The following is a 27,010-nucleotide window of genomic DNA, read 5'->3' as shown; positions in this document are numbered from 1 at the left end:
ATCCCCATTCCCATTTCAGCCACCATAGGGCTGAATGGGAATGGGAGAGGGAGTAAACAACGGGCCATTACGAGATGGCCCGTTGTTTGCTCCCTCTTCCCCTCGCGGGACCCGGTATGCACGCCTGGTTTTCCCAGGCGTGCTTAACGTGTCCCGCGAGGGGACCTCGTAATGTGGCGGAACGGGTTGAACGGCGCTGCAGCCTTTTACGGCGCCATTTAACCCGTTCCGCCAGGGTCGTAATGAGGCCCATTATGTTCTACCTACAAAAATTAGTTCCTGCCATTACATTCGGTGCCGAAGCGGGTTGGAACATACAACTCCTTAACTGGCAAAGACTAGAGGGTCTATTTTGGCGGCATGTGCTAAGATTACCTTCTTACATTTCTATGACACCCCTACAACATGAACTGTCTTTGAATTCCTTCCATTCCTGGGTAACTTGGAAATTACTGGCAACCATGCGTAAAATGTGTCTGAACCCTTCAACTCGTGCATATCACATTTTTTCAGCAAAGCGCGAGTGTGAAAGGCCAAGTTTACTAGAGGACTGGAAGCGACTTTTGGAACGAATCTTGTTAAACGCCGACCTAAAGATCTCAGACCTGAACAATATCCACAAGTCGTTAAAAAAAATTAGAAACCTGGTGTTTTATTACCAACCAAGAACAATGTGAAAAAATGCATTCTACACTGAAGTCGGGAATAAGAGCACATAAACTAAACGTACAATGTCGCTACTTGACAAACTGTCCATCACACCATCATCGTGACAAATTACTGAGGTTACGATTAAACGCGCTGAATACAAAAGAAATGCTGTGGCAAAGGCCCGACAAAGAAATAAAAGACAATTTATGTCATTATTGTAACCTTGAAATGGAATCACTACAACATCTTCTAATAGCTTGCCCAGCCACTAGCATACAGCGGACTCATCACCTCGGGAACTTTGCACCTGTAGACAATGATATGGAAAATTGGTGGGTGCATGTGATCACGGGACACAATGTAAAACTGACATGTGCAGTAGTCGACTAAATGAACTCGATACTGATGAAAGCACATGTCTAAATTGGTGAAAAGTGATCAAAACCGCTAACTGGGTGACTTGTCGAAAAGACACAAGACAAGGATGTCTAGTTCAGTCTTTCCTTTCTTTTTCCTCTCCTTTGTTTGTTATGATGTTAACATAGTATTCATCTTTTCTGTTCTGTTCCCCTTTGAAGGACTGGACCTCCCGTTCGTTTGTAACAAAAGTTTAACTTTTTTAATTGTTTTCTTTTAAGATTGAAACTGAAGTTTCAATAAAAAAATGTTTTCAAAATGTAAATTATTCCCTCCTAACTGTATCCTGTGATAGTCGCCTGGGAAAAGGTCCCCAGGGGGAGACATTTGCCCAAATTTGCACTTCCACGAAAATGAAGCACTTTCCCCGAATATTCTAGAACTGGAGTTAAAATAGCAATTAATACTCATGCTACAATATGAGGGGGAAGGCTTTTAGGGGTGCAGGGAAAACAATTGCCTACCTGGCGACTTTTTTCCAGGGGACATTTTCACATCCAATCCTCCTAACTTAACTTGCAAGCCAGTAGTATATAACATATTGTAAGGACTGTGTCCCACTGTAACCATCTAATGTATTCACTGATGTACTCTACCCCGTTGCATCCCTAAACTAGGTATGCTATGAACAAATACTCTAATAAAATGAAAATAAAGTAAATCACTGTACATTCGGAAAGTCAATTAATTCTGCTACACAAGTAAACAAATAACCGGACCCTGAGTCAGCGTCATCAACATCTTCTGCAGCAAGAGAACAGGCAACATGTATTGAAAAGGAATAATGGGAAATGTTGCCATCATGCGGTACTCTCTATAATTTCGCAATGAGCAAACTCTGAAATAAATATTAGAGACACGCAAGCTGATCAGGCTTGAGGTGTCCTTCTGGCCTGTTTTAAGATCATGTCCGCAGCTCCACTCTCAAGCTTTATGCTTGTACTGAATAGGTGTTCAATACGTAAAACAACTCAGAATGACCATTCGGAATGTGTCTATTCGTAATTCTTTTGGTGCCTCATTGAAATTCAAGCAAACGCCACACACTGCCCATATATAAAATAGGACACAGAATAAATGAAATTGATCATACACTTATTGCAACACAAACTAGTTCACCTCGATAGTTTAGGGTTGTCATTTGCCTCCATTTTATGTGTTGTGCTTATCTTCAAAGCAAGTGCATCCTAACCATGTTGCCCATATTAAAAGTATGCTGCTTGATCTAAAATGTGCGCATTCCTAAAGTCCATTGTAGCTTATATTATAATTTATTAACTGGCCATATCCCCAAAGTCCTGCACATTGCGACAAAAGTCAGTTCTAACAACATTATTAGGTTGGTGGTGGGTCAGAGCTAACAGTGCACAGGGATGGAGTGGACTCTTGAGCAGCCCTTTAAATCACTCATGTATTAATATGAATCATTTGTGTTGCCTTATAGCGATTCATCCTTCCGCTTCTAAGTACTCTAATAACATGCATAATTATTACCCTTTTGAATGGTACTAAATTTATCGACCTTGGATTGATAAATGGGTGAGTCGTCCCTACCAGGGGATTCAAACTTGTGAAGTTGTTGCTGCTCCAGATCAGAAGCACAATCTAAACTCGTCTGCTGTCCACCAACACAATAGCCCAATTGCCCTTGTTCAACCAGAGGGTCCCTGAGCACAAAACTGGACAAAATTAAAAATTTCTGTTAAGCTATTTGAAGCAATTCCTGAGATCCATATGGTAGTCTTCACTTCTTGCATCCTTCGAAGTGCAATATGTCTGATGTTCCAATAAACACTTGACCTCCACAAAATTAGTTAGGCAAAGCTGCTCAAATACCACTGCCATACTAAAATTACCCTTGGGAATGCAGCATTTGTATTTGAAGAACAGGGATGTGAATTACGATCAGAAATTATTTACAATAACACTATGGAACAAAGATGAGAACAAGTGGTGAGCCAGTCTGAGGGTGATTACAAAGTGGGACATAGGCAAGGAACAAAACAAAAAACAGGTGATATTTATGTAGAGTGGCTCTAAAAGGCCTGCGTTTCGGGTGGTGATGCTTTGGAGGAAAGCTTCACGATTGTCATTTGTAATATGTTGCCTATTTGAAGATGTTTGACAGAAGACTCTCTCTTCACTGATAGCAGGATTTTCTATAACTATTCCACTTTTCTTCCTTCTGTAGCTATTCTGGGCATGCACACTTTGATGAGCAACCAACAATATTACGAGGCTCTGGCAAGCAGCACTATAGTCAACAAGGAAGGCCTGAACAGTAAGTATTGTACACGTCCATCTGGTTGCACCACATGCTTATCTGTAGGGGGTATTTTCTTGACAAATAATTATTCAATAGCTGTTTTCTAGCCTTCTGCTTTCCTTTTTTTTAATAATGGAAATGTATTTTTTTATATGTCCTAATGAACTTTAAAAACATAAGATATTTACTTTTAGTTTTGGTCATCACAACAAAAAGTGAGTACGCCTAATTGAGAGAACACATAAAGAGTTATAACCGGAGTCTGAGCTTCTTTTACTTTCAACTTTTTCACACCGAATACCGGGTCAGCTGGAAACATCCCTGCAGTCTTCTCATACTTTGCACTTTTTGGAGCTGAATTGTTTCTTGCACATTGAGTGAAAACTGCGATAATTAGTTTCCACTCCTGATGCCTCCTGGAGCGTATTGAAGGGCTTTCTCCCTAAACCAAGTCACCTGGTAATGAGTTCAAGGATTCCTGCCATCATCAGCCACGCACAGAACTGCAGTTGCACTGTCCCAGCCTCAACCAAGTCAAACAAACAGAAGCCCCATTTGCTCACATACACAGTGCCAGTGCAAGCACTCGACAAACAAGGTGGCTGGCCAGCAGGGGGCACCAATGAGCAGGGTTTTCCTCTGCTTTCATGAATTACAAAAGAGAGTAGCTACATAATGGTCTCCTGCAAGCCTGCTTCAAATCACAGTGCCCACATTTCTAAGAGTCTCTAACATCGCAATGGGAGCAGGGCTATTGCCTACTGATACATGTTTTGAGTAGCACAGCACATGGGCTGGCTCAAATGAAAGCATGGAGGCCTAGCAAGAAGCAATGTTGATAACACTTCATGGTTAGAACCAGGGCAGTCCACAAAAGGTAAGTCAAGCGTCATGGTACAACAAGGAGTTAAAGAGCTTTACCCATATAATATCAGAATAGGTCAACGTGTGCTTTGCTTGCAGCACATTTACTCTGAAACATTTTTATTAGCATGTCTTACATGATAGATCCAACTTTTAACTAATGATGGAAGGGCTGTCTCGAGTACTCACCCCACAATTGATTTGTTGCAGTGTTTGCTCGCAGGCAACTTTAAAACTTTTACATAAATAGGTGGACTTTATTTTGGGCACTTCACCAGCACTCCACCAGTCAAAGTTGTATGTGGGTCTTCTGATATGATATGATAGGTTATTTATAACGCGCTTAATAATCAAAGGTTTCTAAGTGCGTACCCGGGGATCGAACCTGTGGTGTTCCGTGTCCTCTTGCTTCCAAGGTGGGCGCGTTGCCCCTGAGCTATCCTCCCGAGACTTGATGTTAAAATGCTGCTCAAACATTAAAATTACCATGAAAAGTATTAAACAAATTGAACATTTTGGAAGGTCACATTAGCAATTTGATGATGTAAAAATGGATGTTACTTAGGCAGCGCTAGAGCAACTAATAATCCCCTGAGGGTGCTATGCAAAAGAGGATCGCTGATAAAACTTTGCCTGCAGTTCACATGCACTCCAAAGGGCCACTGCCCGACAGTCTTAAGCCTTGCTCACTGGCTGTCTCCTTCCACCTTCTGGGCAAGACACACATGTGAAGTGAAGAGGACACACCTGGGATGAGGGGCATTACATAGCCAGGACACATGGGGTTGGCATTGGGGGCCGCAAAATTAGTTATCGCCTAGGGAGGCAATAATCCTTGCACATACAAAAGACACTGGGATAAGATTATGAATCATCTTGCTATATTTTTCCTTTTACATGTTCAGACTAATAGAGCCAAGCTAACAATATTCTCCATGAGAAACTGAATGCAAGAAGGTTTCCACACAGTCAACAATCTTGAAACTCTGCTATTTAGGCACCAATAGTGATGGGCAATGCTGAAGTGTCTCACAAAGCGAGGCAGGGTAACTGCTGTTACCATCAGCAGGCCTGGAGAGGGGCAGCACAACCTTTCCCCCTCCTCTGCTCCTCTCCTCCTCCCCCCAGTCATAGAGACACGCAGTCTACCCAGCACAATGCTGAGCAAGGGTGAGGTGTGAGCAATCACCTCACCCTTCCTTCATGCAGCTAGGTGCTAAGCACCCAAGGAAGCCAACAGGCAGGCAGGGATCAGGTTCAAAGACCTGCCCCCCCGGGGGGGCAGACAGTCGGCTATCCGGCCGGGGGCTGACACATAACAGCCCCCAATCAGGGCTCCCCTGGGTCTTATAAATACAGAGCGGCATGCTCTGAGAAAACACAATTAGTTTGTGGACCCAAACACACAGGAGGTGCACTGTTGACTCAGTGCCTTCCAAACCTTTGCTTCTTTAAGCTTCTTTTTAAGTTCGTGGCATTTGCTGCATCTTTTTTCCTTTCTTGAACATTGCCCTGTTCAACCCGATGGAGAGCATGCAGCGAAATTGACTAAAGAAAACAGTCTCTCGGGAGGAATCGCGAAAGCAGCAAAATCAATTACCTGAGCAGAGCGGAAGAATTCCTGCAGCGCGGCACGGCGAGGCGGCAGCGTTTTACAAGCATACGTCTGCATTACAGGGTAAGCGACTACGCCTGGCTCTGTCCGAGCACATTAGATTCTTTGTTTTCCTACGCGAGTAGGTCAAAACAAACAGCCGCGTCAGCCGCTTCTACGGCAAGTCGCGAGACACGCGCTGCCCGGCTATTTCTTACACGAAGTAAACACAGGAGCGTACAAGGGAGAGCCCGGCCCGGGAAATCAACAATTCTAATAGGATAGCCTTTCCCAGTGACACATTTAAATGAATGTCAAGATTTCATAAGTGAAAGGGGGGGGCAATTTTTCACCAAAACTACAGCTCCAGCAACTTTGAAGGGATGGTTAAGAATTGTCTGCTTTATACATCACTAGACACTTTCCCAACACGGGAGACAACAAAAAGGGGCAGTGCAACGGAAAGAGGGCGGCAAGTTGCACAGCGAGAGCGCGCCCCATTTTTTCTTTGTCAGTTACAGAAACCTGCCAAAACAGTTGGTAATCTCGGCAGGTCAATGAAATAAACACCATTATTGCTTGAATAATAGGCAGCGCTCAGAATACCTGAAATTGCATTGCGCTATATAAAGGCCAAACTAGCTTAAAGACAGCCATCAGACAGCCAAGAACAGGAAAAACTCAATATTTTGACAACAGTGCAGAGTTTGCAGTCACAGCAAAACTCATTTCTTTTTATCTTTCCAAACTAAACAGGTAAAAGGAAGACATGGGTCCCAAAAGAAAAATTTGGGATGCCAACACACCAGCACAAAAACTCAAATCCCCACACCTGCTGGCAGCCATAGAAGCAGCAGAGCATTATGGTTGGCCTTGGGTGAGGGAGAATATTTACGGCCTACCAAGGGATGGGATAACCATGCCACTCAGCCAAGATGACGTCACTAAACCGTCAAAAAGACAGAATGTGACGGATGGCCACAAGAAAGGTAACAAAAAGCTGGCCAAATTGTGTCAGAATTTGTCTGAAATGCAGCAATTATTACGGGAAATGAGGGAGAAACAATTACCTCAAACAGAGGAACAAGGGGCAGCAAACACCAACATAACCTTAGTACCTAGCATAGGGGTCACCCCCCCTGCAACAGCAGCAAGCCAAGCTATCCCAACACCAGCCTTAGCACAGCCACAAGTGCCATCAGATTTAGGAGGAGCATGTCAGAGAGGCTAGCCATAGAATGGGACGAGGTCCAAAATGATCTGTATATGTTAAATGCCGAATCCCCAGAGCAGGATGAGGCCTTCCCCAACCCCTCCAAAAATAACAAAAGCACAGGTCCCAGAAACAACGATAATGAAAAGCACAAAAAGGGAGAACAGTCTTTTCGTAAAAACCAGCCGTGAGCGGCTAAGTCCAATACCCAAAGGCAAAACAAAAACCATAGTTCAAAAGCCAACACCCCATGCAGGAACTTCGGAAAAAAAACAATGCTCTTGGGGCAAGGACTGTTGGTACAAACACACCTGCACAAACTGCAACGGTGACCACGCAGCCAGCAACTGCACCAGACTGCCAACCAAAAACCCAAAAGACTAGTGCCAACCACCCTGGGTCAACCATTTTCTTGGCCCCAGGTAAGACACCAATCAACCCAAACAATTTTAGAGATGTACTATTGAACTATCCAGACAGGGAAACCAGCAAACACATTTGGCGGGGTTTCTCTGAAGGTTTTTCCATACCATTTCAGGGCACAGGGTCACAGAATATCCCTCTGAACCTAAAATCAGCCAGGGACAACCCCCAAATAGTGGAAAGCAAAATCAAGAAAGAGCTGCTCTTGGGCAGGATCGCTGGACCTTAAGACCACATGCCCCTCAAAGAGTACATAATATCACCACTAGGACTGGTCCCCAAAAAAGAGCCAGGGAAAATTAGACTAATCCACCACCTATCATATCCCAAAGGCCTATCCCTAAACGACGGCATTCCACACACAGAATCTGCAGTATCTTACGCACACTTGCAAGAGGCAGTAAGGCTCATACAGGAATGTGGCAGGAACGCCCTGATGGCCAAACTAGACATTGAATCATTTGGTTTATTGCCTGTCCACCCAGACCCCCAGCAATGGTTAGGTTTCACCTTTAACAACAAATTCTATGTAGACAGATGCCTGCCGATGGGGTGTGCAGTATCCTACGCCCTATTCGAGCAAATCAGCTCCTTTTTCCAATGGGCTTTTCAAAAACAGAGACCAGGGACCAAAGTAGTTCACTATTTAGATGACTTTTTGGTCATGGGCCCAGCAAATTCATTAGAATGCAACAGGGCCCTGGCAAAACTAGAAGAAATGGCTGCTCTCTGGGGCATACCCCTAGCAAAGGAAAAAACGACCAAACCACCCACCAACATAATTTTCCTGGGCATTGAAATTGACTCTGCACAAGGGCTATGCAGGATCCCCAAAACAAAAATCACAGAACTCTTGGAGAAGACACAAGCCTTGATAACTAAAGACAAGGGCACAGTCAAAGAAATACAATCTTTAGCAGGCAGTCTCAATTTCGCTGCCAGAATCATTCCGCAAGGGAGGATATTTTCCAGAAGCCTGGAACTGAAAATCAAATTATTTACCAAACCCCACCTACACATCCGACTAGGCACAGAGGTGAAACAAGACCTGGAAATTTGGAGGAATTTCTTAATAAAGTTCAACGGGACCGCGCTTTGGCGAGCACCTTTGAACACATGGACAAAAAGAGTCCTTTTTACCGATGCAGCCGGGACCAAGGGGTTTGGAGCCATACTAGACACAGAGTGGGTGGCAGGACACTGGCCCGACTCATGGCAACGGGCAGGGTGGACAAAAAACATCACCCTCCTAGAAATGTTTCCCATTTGGCTAACATTACACACTTGGGGCATTACACATAACTGCTGTTACCATCAGCAGGCCTGGAGAAGGGCAGCACAACCTCTCCCCCTCCTCTGCTCCTCTCCTCCTCCACCCAGTCATAGAGACACACAGTCTACCCAGCACAATGCTGAGGAAGGGTGAGGTGTGAGCAACCACCTCACCCTTCCTTCATGCGGCTAGGTGCTAAGCACCCAAGGAAGCCAACAGGCAGGCAGGGATCAGGTTCAAAGACCTGCCCCCCCGGGGGGGCAGACAGTCGGCTATCCGGCCGGGGGCTGACACATAACAGCCCCCACTACTATACATATCAAAGACCCAGGGCTCCCCTGGGTCTTATAAATACAGAGCGGCATACTCTGAGAAAACACAATTAGTTTGTGGACCCTGAACGGGGACCCAAACACACAGGAGGTGCACTGTTGACTCAGTGCCTTCCAAACCTTTGCTTCTTTACCACAAAACCCTCCCACCCTACAAAAAAAACAGGAGAAGAACAAAGAAAAAGAAGTACAGGACACTGTACGGTGTCCACAACAAGTCGTGGGACATAAGAAGGCGGGCACGGGCCAGAGGGGGTAACCCCAAGACCCGGTGCCCAAAAGTATTGTGTATTATTTTTTATATGTGATTATTGTTATGTGCATAACCATATCTGTACAATTAAAACCTACAGCCTTTTATTGCCAACACTTGACAAACAATGTGTGAGCCAAATTATTCTGGGTAAGGGTAGGGTTCGGCTAAGTACTATGATGCATGCATATGGGTTCAGCAGTTACTATGAATGTGAACCAATGCAGCTTCTTCCCTTCTCATTCTCACTATCCCAGAGACCAATGCAGAGGAAAAAGAAAATGTGAGAATCCTAGAACCAGAAGTTATCTTATTCAGGCGGAAGGCTCAAGCAAAAGATCCACTGAAGATGTACCGGGCCAAGATACCACTAGGCGACGAGAGAAATCGCCAGCATGCTGTCCAGAACTCCAATCCGGTGATAGTAGCAAGTTCTCCTGTGACAGAGCCTGAACCATGGCAGTGCTACTGGTGTGGAGGGTAAGATCATAGATCATCAGAAGAAGAAAGAGTTTCAGATCCTGGTCCAAGAGGAAGCTGAAATTCAGGCCAGAGAAGACTCTCAAGTCAGAGTCCAAGAAGATGCACTATGAAAGAAGCTGACACCCTTGTTTGTTTGTTTGTTTGTTTGTTTGTTTATTTATTTCTAATGCGCACCAGACCTGAGGGTATCAGGGTGCATTGAGTGTGTACCAAGAAGGTACAGACTCCACTAAAAATCAGGCAAACACCCACACCAAAGCAGGAATGGAGGCAAAAGAAAAGGTTCAAGCTCTGGAATTAGCAGAGTGCAACACACAGCTAAAGACCCCAATCTTAGAGAATGAATATTCCAAGAAGATCGAGAGTGGACCAGATGCAAGAGGCTGAATGGAAGAGTTTGGACCCCAAAGAGGAGATCCAGCAGGTTGTTTGGTGGGGGGAACCTGTCCTTGGATTGGAGGGATCGCGGGATAGCCTAGTAGGGACTCCATAACGATTCTGCCCAAGAATCCTCGGTGTCCACTGTCCGGAGTGAGCGTGAATTAAAGAGTACAGTTTTGACACCACCAAAGGAAGAGCAAGAACAAGTAGGAGTTTCCCTAGTTCAGACAGGTTGGAGTATCAATCTCAAATCCAACCAGAGAGTGACTTCACTGTCGCTGGGAGGGCCCAAAAGAAAGAGAGAGAAAGATGTGGGGAGGTTTCAGTCCTTAAATCTTGGGAACAACGCATTGGGCATCCCAGGATACCCCCAACATCAGGTCCTCAAGCACTAAACCACTGCTATGCAATATTTATGAATTCTTGGGGTCCGAATCTGGAGTTTGGATTTGCAGACTTTTTCGGGTCTGCAGACCGACAGAAAATGTTCGTAAATTGGCAGTAAAAGTCTGCAAATCCAAAGGTATGTGGGATGTATGAAGTACTGGGAAAACAATGTTAAACTAATAACTTCTTAGGCACTCAATATTTGAGAGACATCATACAACTAGTGCAGGCAGATAAGCAGCAGTCAGTGCACCGGTGGAAGGCAAAAGAGATTCCAACAAGTCCACCAGCCCTCTTATACCTTAAGACAGACCCCTGCCACACCCGATGATACTGCTCACAATGACCAATCAAAAGAAGAATTAACCCCAGCAGTACAAGTTCAGCTAATGTGCTTGGACAACCTACAAGAGGAGAGGAACTACTCTTGAAAAGCAAACCAGCAACCTGAACTAAATCGAGCATGTTTTTGGAAAACAACTGTGCCGCCAATCCTATCATACTGGTGGGTTAAGATATGGGAAATAGTGGCTATTGTAAAGTTGACTACACATATCTCGGAGAGCATGACTCAATTTTCTCAAACCTGGGCCCCATTCTTCGAATTTGTGCAAGACAAGGAAGCACTTATTCCGAGACTAATGTAATTTACAAATGCGGAGACCCAAACTTTCAAATTGGTGGATTTGGTGCTCAACTTAATTTTATCCCCTGGGTTTCTCCTGCCCACCGGTGTTCCAATGCATATTTATAACCACAAAAAAGGCAAAGGCGGAGGAGAGAGACATCGCGGAGGGAGCAAGTGGTAAAAAGAGGGTAGAGGATGAGCGGGCATGGTAAGAAAAGAAAGAGGCAAGAGGAAAGAAAAAATGGAGGAAAGACAATTGGAGAGATGGAAAGAGGACCCAAGGTGGGAGACATGGTAGAAGAATGGGTCAGAAGTTTAGAAGAGACAGGGTCGCGAACGAAGCAGGAAGCAAGAGTAAGAGAGATGGAGGCACAGGAGACAGAGCAAAACAAGAGGGGAAGAGGGAGAACCGAGGAGGAAGGGAGCAGTGAGGTGATGGGAGAGAAAGGAAAAATGGAATACGCGAAGGGAAAAGGAGGCGTAGAGAAGCGGATCACGTGGGCAACGCGAGAGGGGACTATGGGGAAAAGGAGATGTGTACACATGAATGCAGCGAGGAATGGTAAAAAGTGGATGGGACTGACCGTGGGAAAGAGGAAGTGTTGGGGGTGTCCACTGGTGGGACGGTTTACAGTACCAGTCAGAGAGAGAACGAAAGGAAAAGGAGAAAGTGCAAGAAAATGGAAAAGGGGAGAGATTGAGGACCAGATGCAGGGGGAGTACGGGGAGTGGAAGGCGTGTGTTGGAATGACACTGGATGCCTCTGCAGGACCCGCATGAAAGGCAGGGGCAGTGCATAGTTATGGATAGAAAACCATGCGGGGCAGGGGCAGTGCATTGGCATACACAAAATGACAGTCCCTGGGTTGCCATCCAGAGCCGGCTGGGCACTATCGGAAAACAAGGGGCATTAAAATGCCACTCAGCCAGGGCTGGGCAGGATCTGGTGCATCCTCACACCCGTGTACTAGACGTGGCAAAACGTTCCCACTGACATCGTGGGGTTTGCATGGGGTTTGCATGGGGTCAAGTGACTGGCGTGAAGTGTGTGGAATGAGCTTGGCTGGCAGCCGGGTCCCTTCTTGAAACAGTGCTGAGTCTGTTCTACCCACAATCCATGACATGCTTACTTGAATTAAAGACAGAAGCTGAGTGGAAACGTGAGGTTTTTGCATTTGTCCATTACTTTAGTAACTGTCAACCATTCCATCCACAGCTGCAGACTGGCGCAATCTTTGTCAGAGGTTTGACATTTAATAGCTTAGAGAAATTCCTGGCAGTTCGTACTCAACATGCCTTTCTGCCGCTGTTTTCCTCATATCCCCCATTGGTAAACTGTGGCATCCCATAAGGCTTGGATTGTCTTCCTTGTTCTTAAGTATCTATCGGATCTATGTGATCACTGCGCCACCATAATTCCACAGACAAAAATGTTGAATGCAATTACTGCGCGGTGCAGTGATCCGATAGATCACTTCTGCCCGCCTGCCCCGTCCCATAATCCCTAAAGCCACAACCCCCCAACACTTAGCTTTACTTCAGTGTACTCCTGTGTGCACCGCTGGCATCCTTGTACCCCTGCTGTGTCAGCTCCACCCACTTAAGTGGGGCGGTGCTGACGCTGCAGGGTGTTATGACCGTCTCTTGGTCATAGGGTTCACTCCAAGGGACACTCAGGATACACAGGCCAGGTACGCATAGTGGTTACTTTATTAGGGTTCTTCTGTTACAAGGATCAGATGTCATCATAGTTATTAGGAGATAAAGAGGAAAGGGACAGGAGCAGGGACAGGAGCCCACTGGCTCCCACCACCCAGGCTCACATAATCTAACTGCCTGGGTAGAACCCATTCAACTCTAAACATTCTAGTCTCACACTCCAGACTCACAGCCTACATTCTGATGGTGACATCAATCCTGGCTCAGCACACAAGCAAGTATAAGAGACAACCCTAACACCTCCTTTCCTACAACAAACAAACACACCTCAAACACACCTGGAGGAAGCAACCCTAACACCTCCTCCTCTTGCATAAAGAACAACACACTCTTTCAAAATAGCAAGACACACCTCACTCTCAGCAGAGTTCTGCTAACCCCAGAGATTGAACAAACGGGCTTAACTAACATCCTACAACAGTCCCAGCCGCCACAACTAACAGTCCTAACCAATCAAAAAATCACAAATCACCTTTCGTTCCCCCGTGCCACAAAGGAACCTCGAACTGCCACTTTCGAGCACTAACCGCCCACCTCGGTAAACAAACCAAAACACTACCAAAACCAACCAAACACAAATCTCCTTCCGTTCCTCTCTGCCACAAAGGAACCTCGAACTGCCACTTCAGAGCACTAACTCCCAAAGCCAGGAAAAACCAGGTACTGTCGTAACTGCGCGAGATACTTACTTACAACCCAACAATCTACCCGGGTCACCAAGAAACCACAGTCACAACTCATACCTCTGTCAAACCCAATCCAAAATTCAAACAACACAGACACACTAAATCACCAATCACTCACCTCATCACACCAATAAAGAAAGGCAACCAGCTGTCACTAAACAACCACCACCAGCCTATCGCTACAAATGTTGCCCAGACAAATGAGCCCTTCAAAACATTTCAAAACACCCCAAAGTGAACACAACTGCAGATGACACGTTGCCAGGCTTCTGAAATTGATCAAGAAGAACTCAAGAACAATCCCAGAAACCACCAAAAAGTTCAAGAAAAGAAGAAACAAGATGCAAGATCATATGCATCTAAAAAAAAAGAAATTCCAAAGAAATCCCTGGACCCTAACAAATCTGTAGGATCACCAAAACAACATCAAATCTTCACACAGCTTTAGGCACTAGTCCCTTGCTAGATGCCTCTCGTCTCCTCAGAGCCACAACCCAAAACAACATCAAAGCTTCACAAAGCTTCACACAAACTCCTCAGAGTCACAAATCATCACAACATACACAGCTTCGCAAAGCTTGAGGTACTAGTCACCTACTAGATACCTCTGGACCCCTCAGAGTCACTAACCAATTTCATCAAAGCTCCAACAAGCTTCTATACTAGCCTACCACTAGTAACATCACTGACCCCGCAGGGCCTGAAAACACCAAACACCTCCAACTCCGCAGAGTCCCTTGACCAACCCTGGTCATGTACATCAATTAAAACACATTCCAAAAACTTCAAAAGATTCCAAAACCAAGAACTGGTCATGCACCAACACTAAAACATTCACATACTACTCCAAAACACACATCAGACACAAGATGCTCAAAAATACAGACAACCCCACATAGAATGTTAACTGCTAAGGAGCGCTGCAGTCACTCTAGCAGTCATCATGGGTTGCACAGTCATACACACACAAACAAAACATCACACCTACAATGCCTCAAAAATGCATGCATGTCAATAGGTGATACATTAATACAATGTACATTGCCGGTCAAATTATCTAAAAGTCCACATTGCCTTAAATCAGGCAACTCTAAATGCTGAAATTCCTCAAAGATGTTATACTAAGCATAATAGGATCAACACCCTTTGATTGTCCACCTCAATCAACCTCATATGTGCCACTCACACACAACCCCTGTCACAACACAAATGTGGAAACCGATTTTAAATGAGACCTAAACGTACATATTGCCAACTGGGGCCAACTCTAAAACCAACCCGCAATGCCTCAAAATGGTTACATCTAAAATAAAATGCATCTCCTATTCTCAGTGGAACATCATTCTCACTAATACTTCTCATGTTAATTCACTACTAATCCACAACAGCACTCTTCAGTCACAACTTGTCACATCGTTGCTCAATCCATTATGACATTTTACTTTTAAATGAAACTCCAAAATGCATCTCCTATTCTCAGTGCAACATCATTCTCACTAATACTTATCATGTTAATTCACTACTAATGCACAACACTACTCTTCAGTCACAACTTGTCACATTGTTGCTCAATCCATTATGACATTTTACTTTATAAATGAAACTCCAAAATTTCTTCTGCAAGTGTAAACTAATCATCCACAAAAACTACTATCATACCCAAACCCAAACAGTAACCGTTTTCTCATTGCGTGGTCCCCACCTCAGACCAAATCAGCATAGCGTCTATACTCATTAAAACTTTAGCCTTCCAGGTGCATAAAAAGGCACAATTACGCTTACTTGGCATGGAAATTACACTTCCCCTTTTTAAATAATGCTGGAATAGTCACTCAGGAAATGGTGGAACACTTGGGCAGCCTCATGCAACCCTGCCAATGTCTCCTCATGTACCAGGGGACCTGCTCCTTGCAGACTCCAACAGGCCATCCTTGCCCCAGGCTCATGGGGCAGGATGCTTCTGACACCCCTGGGTGGCCGCCTCCAACAGCCCTGGGGGCTGATTAAAACAGCCCTGGGTGCTTTCCATTTCTCCAGACTCTTGGACAGCCTCTAATGACTCCTGGCCGCCAACAGGGCACTCTCCCTTCTTCCCAGGGGTCTCCTCTGACAGGATGTCCCTTCCAACCCTGGGTGCTTTCCATTTCTCCAGACTCTTGGACAGCCTCTAATGACTCCTGGCCTCAAACAGGGCACTCTCCCTTCTTCCCAGGGGTCTCCTCTGACAGGCTGTCCCTTCCAGCCCTGGTTGACTGGCTCAAACAGCCCTGGGTGGTGGGCGCAAACAGTCTATAAGGGCAGTGGGCTCGCCCTCTCTCCTTGCATTCACTTGTCCTCGTGCCTGCACCACCAGCAGCATAGTCTCTTCTCCTCTCTCACATGACATCACACAGGTACCTGTATCTCCTTTTGCTTCACTTGGTGTCCACTCCAAGGTCCTCCTTCACCATACCTTGGACCATCCTCGTCGCCAATTGTTTTGACCGGCTCTTGGTCATAGGGTTCACTCCAAGGGACACTCAGGATACACAGGCCAGGTACGCATAGTGGTTACTTTATTAGGGTTCTTCTGTTACAAGGATCAGATGTCATCATAGTTATTAGGAGATAAAAAGGAAAGGGACAGGAGCAGGGACAGGAGCCCACTGGCTCCCACCACCCAGGCTCACATAATCTAACTGCCTAGGTAGAACCCATTCAACTCTAAACATTCTAGTCTCACACTCCAGACTCACAGCCTACATTCTGATGGTGACATCAATCCTGGCTCAGCACACAAGCAAGTATAAGAGCCAACCCTAACACAGGGTCCTTTTTTAAATCTTATCTCTGCAACCCCCGGCCCCCGTTACTGAGCCCAAGGAGAGCGGTGGACACCCCCACAACTTCCGCTCTGCTTGGGTGCTTGGGTGCAGTAATGGTGGTTGGGAGTTTTGCATCGCACTACGGCCCAATTGTAGTAATGGCACCACAATGGTGGCGACATTATGGTACAATTCCGAATCTATATGCTAACTTCTACTGGCCAAATTGATTCTCTCTTTTGGATCACAGATTTTCAACTGTGCTGGTTTGCCGCAAAATATTCTTGCAGTATCAGCCACCACCATTTTAACAACAGAGTCTCTTTTAAAAACGGTATTCCTGTATTGGTGAAGTGGATGGGAGACAACTATTTGAAACTGCCCCTCAAAAGCACACAGTAAATCGACAGTCACATAGACGCTTGGACTTAGTGTGGCTGCCTGAACTAAGCACTTGCCTGGTCCCTGCTGTGTCAGTGAACACCTGGGGGTTCTCATTGTTGGTGACATTTCATTGCCACCACACATTTCCCTAGGGGAAGAACAATTGATATGTTTACAGTAGATTTGTAAATAATTGTATTTGTACTTGAGTCTACTACAATTCGCCTCCTTTCCTGCAACAATTATGTCAATGTCATATGTATTGGAACCCCTATGTTCCCCATGTGTTAATCTGGCCCTAGATGTGGTACATGGGGATCCTGCACACCTCCATTCATGTGCCCAGGTTGGCTTAAGATATCTGTCATTTGGGGGTCTGAGCACTTATGCCACCACAAACGTCCCCTGACCTTGATTGTCTTAATGATACTCTGACTTCTTAAGTAAATGATTGTGCATGTGTTGTGCCATTCAAGGTGAGCACTTATTCTCTGTGGTGCTTTCCTTGCAATATTAATGTTAACATTACTCAGTCGGGGGCGTGGTCAGCCATAATGTGAGGAAGACGCGACCATTTCAAGCTCCCCGCCCAATCCTATTCAATGAGATCCTGAGTGCGACAGAGAGAATAATCTGAGACGAAAAGTATCCTGGCAAGCGTGGGAACCCCAGCGATGTACACAGAACTGCATTTCGGGGATGTCCGAGACGTGGAGAAGGAGGGCTCGGCAGAGACGGCCCAGAGAAGGAAGCTCGCAAAATGGCTCCCATGGACTCCGGAAGATAGAGAAGGCGAGGAGCACCCCTACTCACAGCAGAAGGAGCCCGCCGACCACCGGTGGACCCGTACGAGCCGCAACCCAGCACCAAAGACTGGCGGTAAGGTCAGCTGACAGCCACCGCGGCTTACACACCGTCCCTGCAGTGGGGGGAGCTGGCAGCGCATAGCGGCAGCAGGATGAAGAAGAGACAGTGCAAGCCCTTGCCCCCGAGAGGCCACAGCGATAGACCCGGCAGACGAGACAGCTGCCGGTCCCCACCCATGACTGAGCCCAATTAATGTGCACAGGGTACAAGAAAGCACAGGCCCACAGATGCCCTCCTTTTGCCATCGGGCCCGGAAAGTCTGTAAAAGGAAAGAAGATTAAAAAAGGGGGGGGGAAAGGAGGAGGAAAAAGGAGGGGTAAAAATCGAGCTATGAAGGAGAAACTGGATAGCTCCCTCCCTGAGCCCTCTAAAAACGAGCACAGAGCGCAAGTGCTCTGCGAGCATACAGGCGACCCGACCACCCCCCGGGATAACACACTGGAAAGGCCTAATATCAGGCGAAAATCAAGAAACCCCCTCCAACAGAGCCCCCAATCACGCGCGTAGAGCGCGAGTAAGGCAAGAATACGTCGGGGCGGAAGAGAGATAATCTGATAAACATCAGTGAGGCATAATGGTCGGCACTCAACGCAGCCAAAAGGGAACCAGCACACAGCGGATTGTAACCAACAAGAACACACCACTGCCACCAGGCCCACCTAACCATAGAGTGGCCACAGGGGTCAGAACACTCACCCTGGGGCCCACGAGTCTCATAAGTAATGCACGTGGAGGTCAATAAACACTGTCTGGCACACAAAAGCCGATAGACATCCCACAATACCCCTGAAATCAAGATAGATCGACAGCAGCAGTGACGCCTGAGCCCACAACCGAGCCTGTATGGGGCACATGCTGAACAGAAAGCCCAGGGGCCTCCCTAGCCACCAGGGACATAAGGAATACTGCCAACAGAACAGCAAGCGCCACACCTAGCAAGTGCCCAAACCGGAATAGAAACACTACTGTCAAGGGGCTGCCATCCGAAGCCCAGACCCCCTCCACCAAGGGAATAATAACCAGGACAAGGGAGCCCACATCGCTCTGCAAATCCAAAAACAGGAAATCGCCCAGAACCGGAGGGGAGGAGGAAGATGGCTGAACAGCCTAAGCAAACAATGATAGACACCTACGTGAAGAAAAATTATCCAAAACTGGACTCCGCATACCCAGAGGACCACTCGGGGGGTAGTGAACCAGAACCCCAACATATGGCCAATGAGAACAAGATCATAGAGGTGATCACGGCCATGCACAAATCCATGGAGACCCATATTGGGGAAATAAAATGTGACATGAGTCTACTATGTCAGGATGTATGTAACCTTGACAGTAGAGTAGGAGACACAGAACAGAAATCGGATGAGACATCATCCTTCACTAAAGAACTGGGGGCAACAGTCCAAGACCAAACAGCCAAAGTCAGAATGCTACGAGAGAGCACCGAGGACGCAGAGGGGCGAGCACAGAGAAGTAACATCAGGATCCTGGGACTACGGGTGGGAGCGGAAGGCAGATACCCCACAAACTTTATCAGAAATGTGCTCCTCCAGGAAATAGGGCCTGGGGCCCTGTCACAAGGGTTTATTGTGGAAAGGGCCCACCGAGCCGCTCATGAGGAAACCCCCCAGGAGCTCTCCCGAGACCAATCATAGCGAAAATCCTTAACTTCCGGGACAAGGAGAGAATGCTAGCCCACTCCAGATCGAGCGGAGAGATTCGGCAACCCTGGCAATATATCCAGGCTACACAATTCTGGTTCAAAGGAGACGGGCCCAGTATGTACCAATCAAAGAAAGGCTCAGGCGTCAGGATATTAAATACATGCTCCTCTACCCCGCCAAACTAAAAATACTAAACAAGGGGAAATCTCTCTTCTTCGAAACACCGGAGGCAGTAAACAAATGGATGGACGAGCATAACATGAGGCAGATGCCAGAAATGTAAGAGGGCGCACACTGAGTCAACAAGTGAATTAAGCAAGCAACGGGACCACAAGCAAGACACTGTTGGCACAACTGAATGGAGAAAACACTGGTGGGAACCCTGCACCCTTGGTCTCTAACAACCAAACAGAGAAAAGAACCCCAGGTCAAGACACTTGCAAAGAGCACGGCAACCAGAAACCATCACCTCCCTCCCAGCACAACTGGCCTGGGAACTCCCACACTCAGATGAACTGAGAGTACTCTCCAGTACTCAGCCACCGATCCCTGAGCTGTATCAGGAACTACTGGTGGCTTCGCCTCTACGGGATCACACCGGTGGGCATCATGTTGAAAGTTATGTTTGTGTTCAGTTGTTAGCAACACAGTTTAGGTTACACCACGGATAAGCCAGCTATAGAAGATGGAACTCTGCGAGAACGCATGGGTCAACATTATGATCAGAGGCAATTAGGAAGGGCCCCCTGAGGACCAGAGCAAACACAAAATGAGGAGAACAGTGAAGTACTCAGAGATTGGCGAGAGCTCAGAGCCACGCACTCGGCGCAATGGATACGCTCCAAGTCAACGTGCAGAGGCAATCCGAAAAGCCCACTAGTTAGGGATAGACTTACAGAACCAGGAGTGAGACCCTGATGACAGAGACCCTAAAGATAGCCACGTAGAATGGGTGTGGCCTCAACAACTATATCAAAAGAATGAGAGTGATGGCATACTTACGCCATGAAGGAGTCCACATTGCCCTGCTCCAAGGAACGCATTTAACACTAACCAAGCAGACACATAAACTCAGAAAATGGAGAGGCAAAGGGTTTGGGACAGCATACTCCAACTACGCTAGAGGGGCGCTTATGTGGATCACCCCTGGTGTACGACTTCATATATTAACTACTCATTCAGATCTAGAGGGAAGAGTGATGCTTATACATGGATTCCTAGACAAAAAAGAGATTTGTATAATCAATATTGATGCGCCCAACCATAACACAGCAGCAGTTTACCATTCATTGTACACCACCCTGGCCCTCTATAAAGGCATGATGTGGATTTCTGGGGGGATTTTAATTGTATATTAGACTCGTCCCTGGATAGATCAGATGGCACACCCCGTCCACTCCCCCTCCATCCAAAGCCCTGAGCACACTAGTAAGGGAACTCCATGGAATATGGTGGTGGATACACCTGGGCAAGAAGGAATTCTCATACTTTTCATGCGTACACAAGATATACACGAGAATAGATTACATATTCACAGGGAAGGAGCACTTGGGGAGCATAGTGGGGGCCTCATATGAAGGTAGAATGTTATCCGACCAATCAACCATGATGATAGAATGGACACTGTCTAGTCACACTGCCCCTATCCCCACTTGGAAACTAGGGGCAGAATCACTTTGAGAAAGCAGTTTCAGGGAAGAACTACAACTCCAAGTTGAGCAGTATTTTGAACATAACCCAGGGAGTGTAAAGGACATGCAATAGTGTGGGAGGCCTTTAAAGTTGTGCTAAGAGGGGCAGCCATAGCTAAAGAAGGAACAGTCCAAAAGGACCTAACAAGCCAGATAGCGACTGTAGAGGCCAAGATAAATGAACTAGAAGGGATGGACCCGGCAGAAAGGGAAACAGAAGGCACTCTCATAGCCAGGGGCGTTGCTAGGGGTGGGGCTAAGGGGGCTATAGCCCCTGATCTTTTGGTTGTAGCCCCGGATAGAATCTCAGGAGCTACAGCCAAAAGACTAGCTAGCCCCCAGTCCCAACAGTTCCAACATCAGTGTAGCCCCGGGTCTTTTCCAGACCTAGCAACTCCCCTGCTCATAGCACTCAGACAAAAGTGCCTGGAGCAGTGGAAAAGATTGGGTAACTTCAGCTTTGCAAAATATACTGAAAAAATCCATGGGCGAGGGGACAAGCCAGGCAGACTCCTGGCCTGGCTGGTTCGGGACAAAATCACCAGGGACGAGGTGGTAGAGATAGCAGACGAATGTGGGAACATCTGGAGATCACAGAAAGATATAAATAACACCTTCAGGGACTTCTACTGTAGCCTATATGAAGTCAATTCAGACTCCAGGGAAGCAGAAATAGTAGAAACCTTGGAGGGCATAGGTTTACCAGTATTGACAGCAGAGCAGAAGGAGATGCTAGATGCACCTCTTACTATAGAAGAGATACAAGAGATTATTGCTGCACTGTCTACCGGAAAAACCCCAGGAAGTGATGGCCTTCTGGCAGAATTCTATCAAGAATATGCTGACCAAAGAGCCCTGCAACTACTCTTAGTCCTTGAGGAGGCATATGAGAAACGATCACTACCAGATACAATGGAACAGGTGATGATACTCCCCATCCTAAAACCCGGAAAAGACAAAACATTGCGCAAATCCTTTAGACCAATAGCACTTATAAACCAGGACACCAAAATCCTTACCGCAGTACTCACGTAGAGGCTTAAAAAAGTAATCACATCATTGATACACTCCAACCAAACGGGTTACGTCCCAGGCAGAACCATAACAGAGAATCTGAGGCGACTCGAGTAATAGACAGAACACGTAATCAACCAGAGGGCTGCACGGTGGTAGCATTAGATGCTATCAAAGCATTTGATTCCGTAAGGTGGGTAAGGCTGTTCGCCTCCCTAGAACAGTACGGCATAGGAAACCAATTCATGAGATGGAAACGCATGCTCTACTCAAATCCATCTGCGAGAGTACACACAGGGAAGCACATCTCAGACCCAATCCCGATACGGAGAGGTACCAAACAGGGCCACCCCCTGTCGCCTTTATTATATATCTTAGCACTAGAACCCCTAGCGATATACATGAGGAAAACATTCATAGACACAGTGCTGCGAGTAGGTAAGACTCTGCATGTAATATCCCTCCATGCAGACAATGGGCCTCATTAAACGGATGGCGGTAAGGGATTACCGGTACCGGTAAGGTCACTGCTGCCGGTAATCCCCTACCGCCCTACTACGAGGTCCCTCAGCGGGTCCCGTCCTTAACGTGTGGTCAGACCACACGTTAAGGAAGGGACCCGCTGAGGGACTTCAGAGCAAATAACAGTACCGCAAATTGCGGTACCGATATTAGCTCTTTCCCCATTCCCATTGAACTCTATGGGGGCTCAAATGGGAATGGGGAATGGTATTTGGCATGGGGACTTACCGGGTCCCCAGGGGTTGCAATGACCCGGTAAGTCCCCATACCGCCAACCTGGACCCAGAAGGTGGTAAGGGGTAGCCATGGTGCTAAAAGCACCATGGCTACCGCCTACCGTGTATTGAGGCCCAATATGTTGCTATATATAAAACACACAGAAGACAACCTTGAAGCATACTTAGAAGTACTAGAAAACTTTGCATTGGTGTCAGGGATATCAATTAGCAAATAAAAATCCTGCCTCTTCCCCTTTAGCGGGTTTGACAGCAGTTGAAGAAGACAGACTCCCCCAGTGTTAGGAAAGATTTCATATGTGTATGTGATTTTCCCTCCATGTGTCAACCCCCAAACTTTTTGCTGCTGTTTAGACACCATTGACTGACTTTGCCAGAGAAGCACAGCATTCAGCTGTACTCCTCTGGGCTTTCACTCACTTTTTATGGGGAAACTGACATGCCCTTAAGACAGTCAGTACTGGGAGAATTTGTTTCCCTTACTCCTTTCCTCATGTTGCAGCTTTTGTGCAACATGTAACAAGTGTGCAATGTATCCTACCATAGAGCACACTTGGGTCTATAGTAATTTCCAAAGGCCCTAGATACTCTCGCTGGACTTTTTATGAACTATGCAGATGTGTCATGGACAGGACTGGTGGCAGCTATCGTTTTGCATTCTTTTTAACCCTTGCCTGCCATGTTAACCGCGTTAAACGCGTTTGGCACGAATAGGTGGCCTGGCTCCAAAATGGCCATGCCACGAGGTTCTTTGTCCTGTCCTTTGGCCATCTTGCCCCTTCACCTTCCCCAGGTCGAGTCGACCAGGGCCAGTCCTTATTTGGTCATGCATTATTTCACAAATCCCAATGCTTTCACAGGCTTCTGCATGCCTTGTGTGTGTGCCTCCAGGATGTGGGCTGGGATGTCTGGTCCCAATACACATCCTGGGTGCCAGAGAGTCTGGAGTGTCCTAAATGCCTGAGACCACCGTGGTCTGTGATTAGTCCACGGATGGAGTGTGTGTTTGTGAGCAGATTTCCAATGGGGTCCTCTCCGTTTTGGCGCGAAGGGAACTTTGGATAAGAGGAGGCTGGAAACACCACTACCAGGTCGATCTCCCGAGTTCTCACTGAACAAGGGATAGGATCCAAGTATCCTGCAACTACGAAGCTGAGTCGAGGAGCCGCTGGTGACCCGCTGGAAGGTTTGGCACACTGAGCCCGCTGTCGTCCCATGGGACCCCTCTGCATCTGGTTGTCCTAGAAGGTCTGCAAAGGCGCTTCGACCCATTGGAATAGTGTGACCAACTATTCTCGGCACCTTTACCAAAACCTGCAAGTAAGCTTTCTCGGAAGTGTCCCAGGGTCAACCAGTGGGCTGACCAGCTTACGAAGGACCTTTGCTCTGTCTCTGCCGTTGTTTTGAGGAGGCCCTCGAAACTTGGTATACTGCTAGCTCTGTTTCCACGGCACCCTCACACCGAATTTCGTACACTTGGCATTCCCATGTCTGAAGTGAGACGAGTGCGCCCGCGGAGTAAACGTGGTTACCGTGTTGCCCTGCTGCGGCAACGTCCTTTGCAAGTTCACTGCATTTGTGACCCTCTTGCCCCTGAAGCCTGCTGCAGTGAAACTGGGGCAATTCATCCACCCGGAGCGGAGAAATCGCCACTTTCCCATTTGGGACTCCTCGCTGGAACTCAGGAACTAAAAGGTGCCAAGACGTCCTTTTTGCTGCCGTCGAACCTACAACCGAATTGGACTAACCTGCCAAAGTTTGGGTCTCCTTGCCTCAGGGACCGGTGAGTAATCTTTACCCCAACCGGTGGCACCTAGCGCCAGAGCCCAACTTTATGCACAAGTGGCCCCTGGGGGCCCCTTTCCTGTCCACTGCTATTGCAAAATAGCAACTCCATCCCGAACTCTCAAACTGCCTCTGCCTTCAAGTGGAGGTCCTTCTTGAATAGTGGAAACTTATTCTTCATCGCCTTATCCACCTTCCCGAGCTACTAGAGACCCCTGAAGAGACCCTGTTTGGCCCATTGGAACAACCGCGTGCGCTTGCACTACATGTACTATTGATCACAAGGCTCCTCTCTTCTTAGGGCTTGGACTGCCTCTTAATTAGGTGAATAACTGATGTTGAACTGGGTCTAAAGATTAACTGCACTGCCTGTTTCCTTCACATCTAGGTTGTCGACATATTTCGTGCAGTCCCCCTTTTAGACCCTCCTGGTCTTGTATATATATTGTACTGAATGTGATGTATTGGTTTACTTCTTTGCTATGGTCTATGTTACAAAGGCCTTGTAATAAATGTGTCTATATTTTTTTAAAAACATGTGTTTATTGGTTTTACATAACAAAACTTCAACAATACAAACAGCATTCCCGCCGCACCTACAACTGTTCACTTCATTCGCATGGTGCCTTCACTTCACTGTGCCCTGCTAATTGTGGTAAACTAGGGTTTTTCTCCCCTCGCAGGATTCTCAAACTTAGGTGGCCTCTCCACTGCATACCTAATACGCATTTACTGTTGTTCTCTGAAATGTGGTAAACTAGGGTTTTTCTCCCCTCGCAGGATTCTCAAACTTAGGTGGCCTCTCCACTGGGTACCTAATACGCATTTACTGTTGTTCTCTGAAATGTGGTAAACTAGGGTTTTTCTCCCCTCGCAGGATTCTCAAACTTAGGTGGCCTCTCCACTGGGTACCTAATACGCATTTACTGTTGTCCTCTGAAATGTGGTAAACTAGGGTTTTTCTCCCCTCGCAGGATTCTCAAACTTAGGTGGCCTCTCCACTGGGTACCTAATACGCATTTACTGTTGTTCTCTGAAATGTGGTAAACTAGGGTTTTTCTCCCCTCGCAGGATTCTCAAACTTAGGTGGCCTCTCCACTGGGTACCTAATACGCATTTACTGTTGTTCTCCGAAATGTGGTAAACTTGGGCTTGCCGCTCACTTCCTGTCCGTGTGCTCTCGTCTCGTCTGTCTTCCCCCCCACTCCCTCCTATTCCATGGTGCTCTCTATCTCGCCTATCTTCTCTAACTGCTTCTCTATTGACTATCCTGCTCTCCTCACTAAATCTGGTAGGAAAGTAGGAAAAAGTTTAAAAAGGACACCCTGGTCTCCAACCCAGGCCACCCTATTGCTGACACCTACACTAGTGCCTACTCCAAAGAAACTCTCACTGACATCCTCTTTTTCGTGCCTTTGCTTGACCTATGGACCCTTCATATGGTCTCTGTGCTCTCTCCTTTCTCCTCTTCTCCCATTAATGGTGGCACCCGTTGGGATGTCCTCTTGGCCTCCTTCCACTCCTCTAAGGCCATCATTAATGTCTATGCTAATGGGACCGTCTTGGTCCAAGGCCCTCAGGCCAACCTTCACCTCTTTGATAGACGCTTCCCACGCCTCATCAACTTCCTTTCCTCTCCTGCTGTCCCCCCTTCTCTGTCCTCGGCTACCTTGCCTCTACCCTCCCTCCCTGCCCCCTCTCTTGCTCCTTCCTCACCTCCTTCTTCTTCACCTCCGCAGGGCGTACCTCTGATCTGTACCCCTCCCCAGAAGTCCTTCAAGGATGGCAACTTTCTCCACATTGCCACTCTTAACTTTCGGTCTGCCACCAAACATTCCTCTGATATCTGTCGCCTTCTTGAGGAACTGGACCTTGACGTCCTCGGTCTCACTGAGACATGGTTCACGGCCAGCTCTGTCACCAGCTTTGACACACTCCTACCTGACGGTTACAAGATCCTCTCCGTGCCCAGGCCCAACCGTTCAGGGGGGGTGTGGCCCTTATCTTCCCTGTGTGGATTCCTGCCACTGTCACGCCTACGCAGACCTACTCCTCTTTTGAATGTCTTGTCTGCTGACTCTCTCTCTCTCCTAGCCATTCCCTTACTGTGGCTACTATCTATCGGCCACCGGTCAAATTTCCTCCTTCCTCTCTGAGTGGGCTGACCTCTCCTCCTCACTCCTGTCCTCAACCACTAAACTCCTCTTTCTTGGTGACTTCAACATCCACCTGGATGCCTCGTCCCCCCCCTCTGGACTCTTTCGTGACCTCTGCGACTCTCTCTCACTCTCTATTCTCCCGTCTGGGCCTACTCATTCTGCAGGGCACACTCTTGATGCTCTGATCTCTTCTGACCTTCCCCTCTCCGTCCCTCTCTCCACTCCTCTCTCCTGGAGTGATCACTTTCTCCTATCCTCCCACCTCACCCTCCGTACCCCACAGGCAAAGCCACCCTCATCACTGACACCCACCT

The 27,010-nt window shown here is 47.0% G+C and overlaps 1 protein-coding gene across 4 annotated transcripts in view; it reads left to right on the top strand.

Annotated features, from left to right (window-relative positions):
- The window catches only part of TMOD1 (tropomodulin 1), a 720,714-nt gene that overhangs the window by 430,044 nt on the left and 263,660 nt on the right, over positions 1 to 27,010 (top strand). For all 4 annotated transcript variants that reach the window (XM_069630362.1, XM_069630363.1, XM_069630365.1 and 1 more), the window contains one exon: positions 3,260 to 3,349. In XM_069630362.1, the coding sequence (XP_069486463.1) occupies positions 3,260 to 3,349 (90 nt within the window). The remainder of the gene's footprint in view (positions 1 to 3,259; positions 3,350 to 27,010) is intronic.

Source organism: Ambystoma mexicanum, chromosome 6q, assembly GCF_040938575.1.
Source record: "Ambystoma mexicanum isolate Mex_15411 chromosome 6q, UKY_AmexF1_1, whole genome shotgun sequence".
NCBI lineage: Eukaryota > Metazoa > Chordata > Amphibia > Caudata > Ambystomatidae > Ambystoma > Ambystoma mexicanum.
Note: the sequence above shows the minus strand (reverse complement) of the source record. Positions and strands in the feature narration are given on the sequence as shown.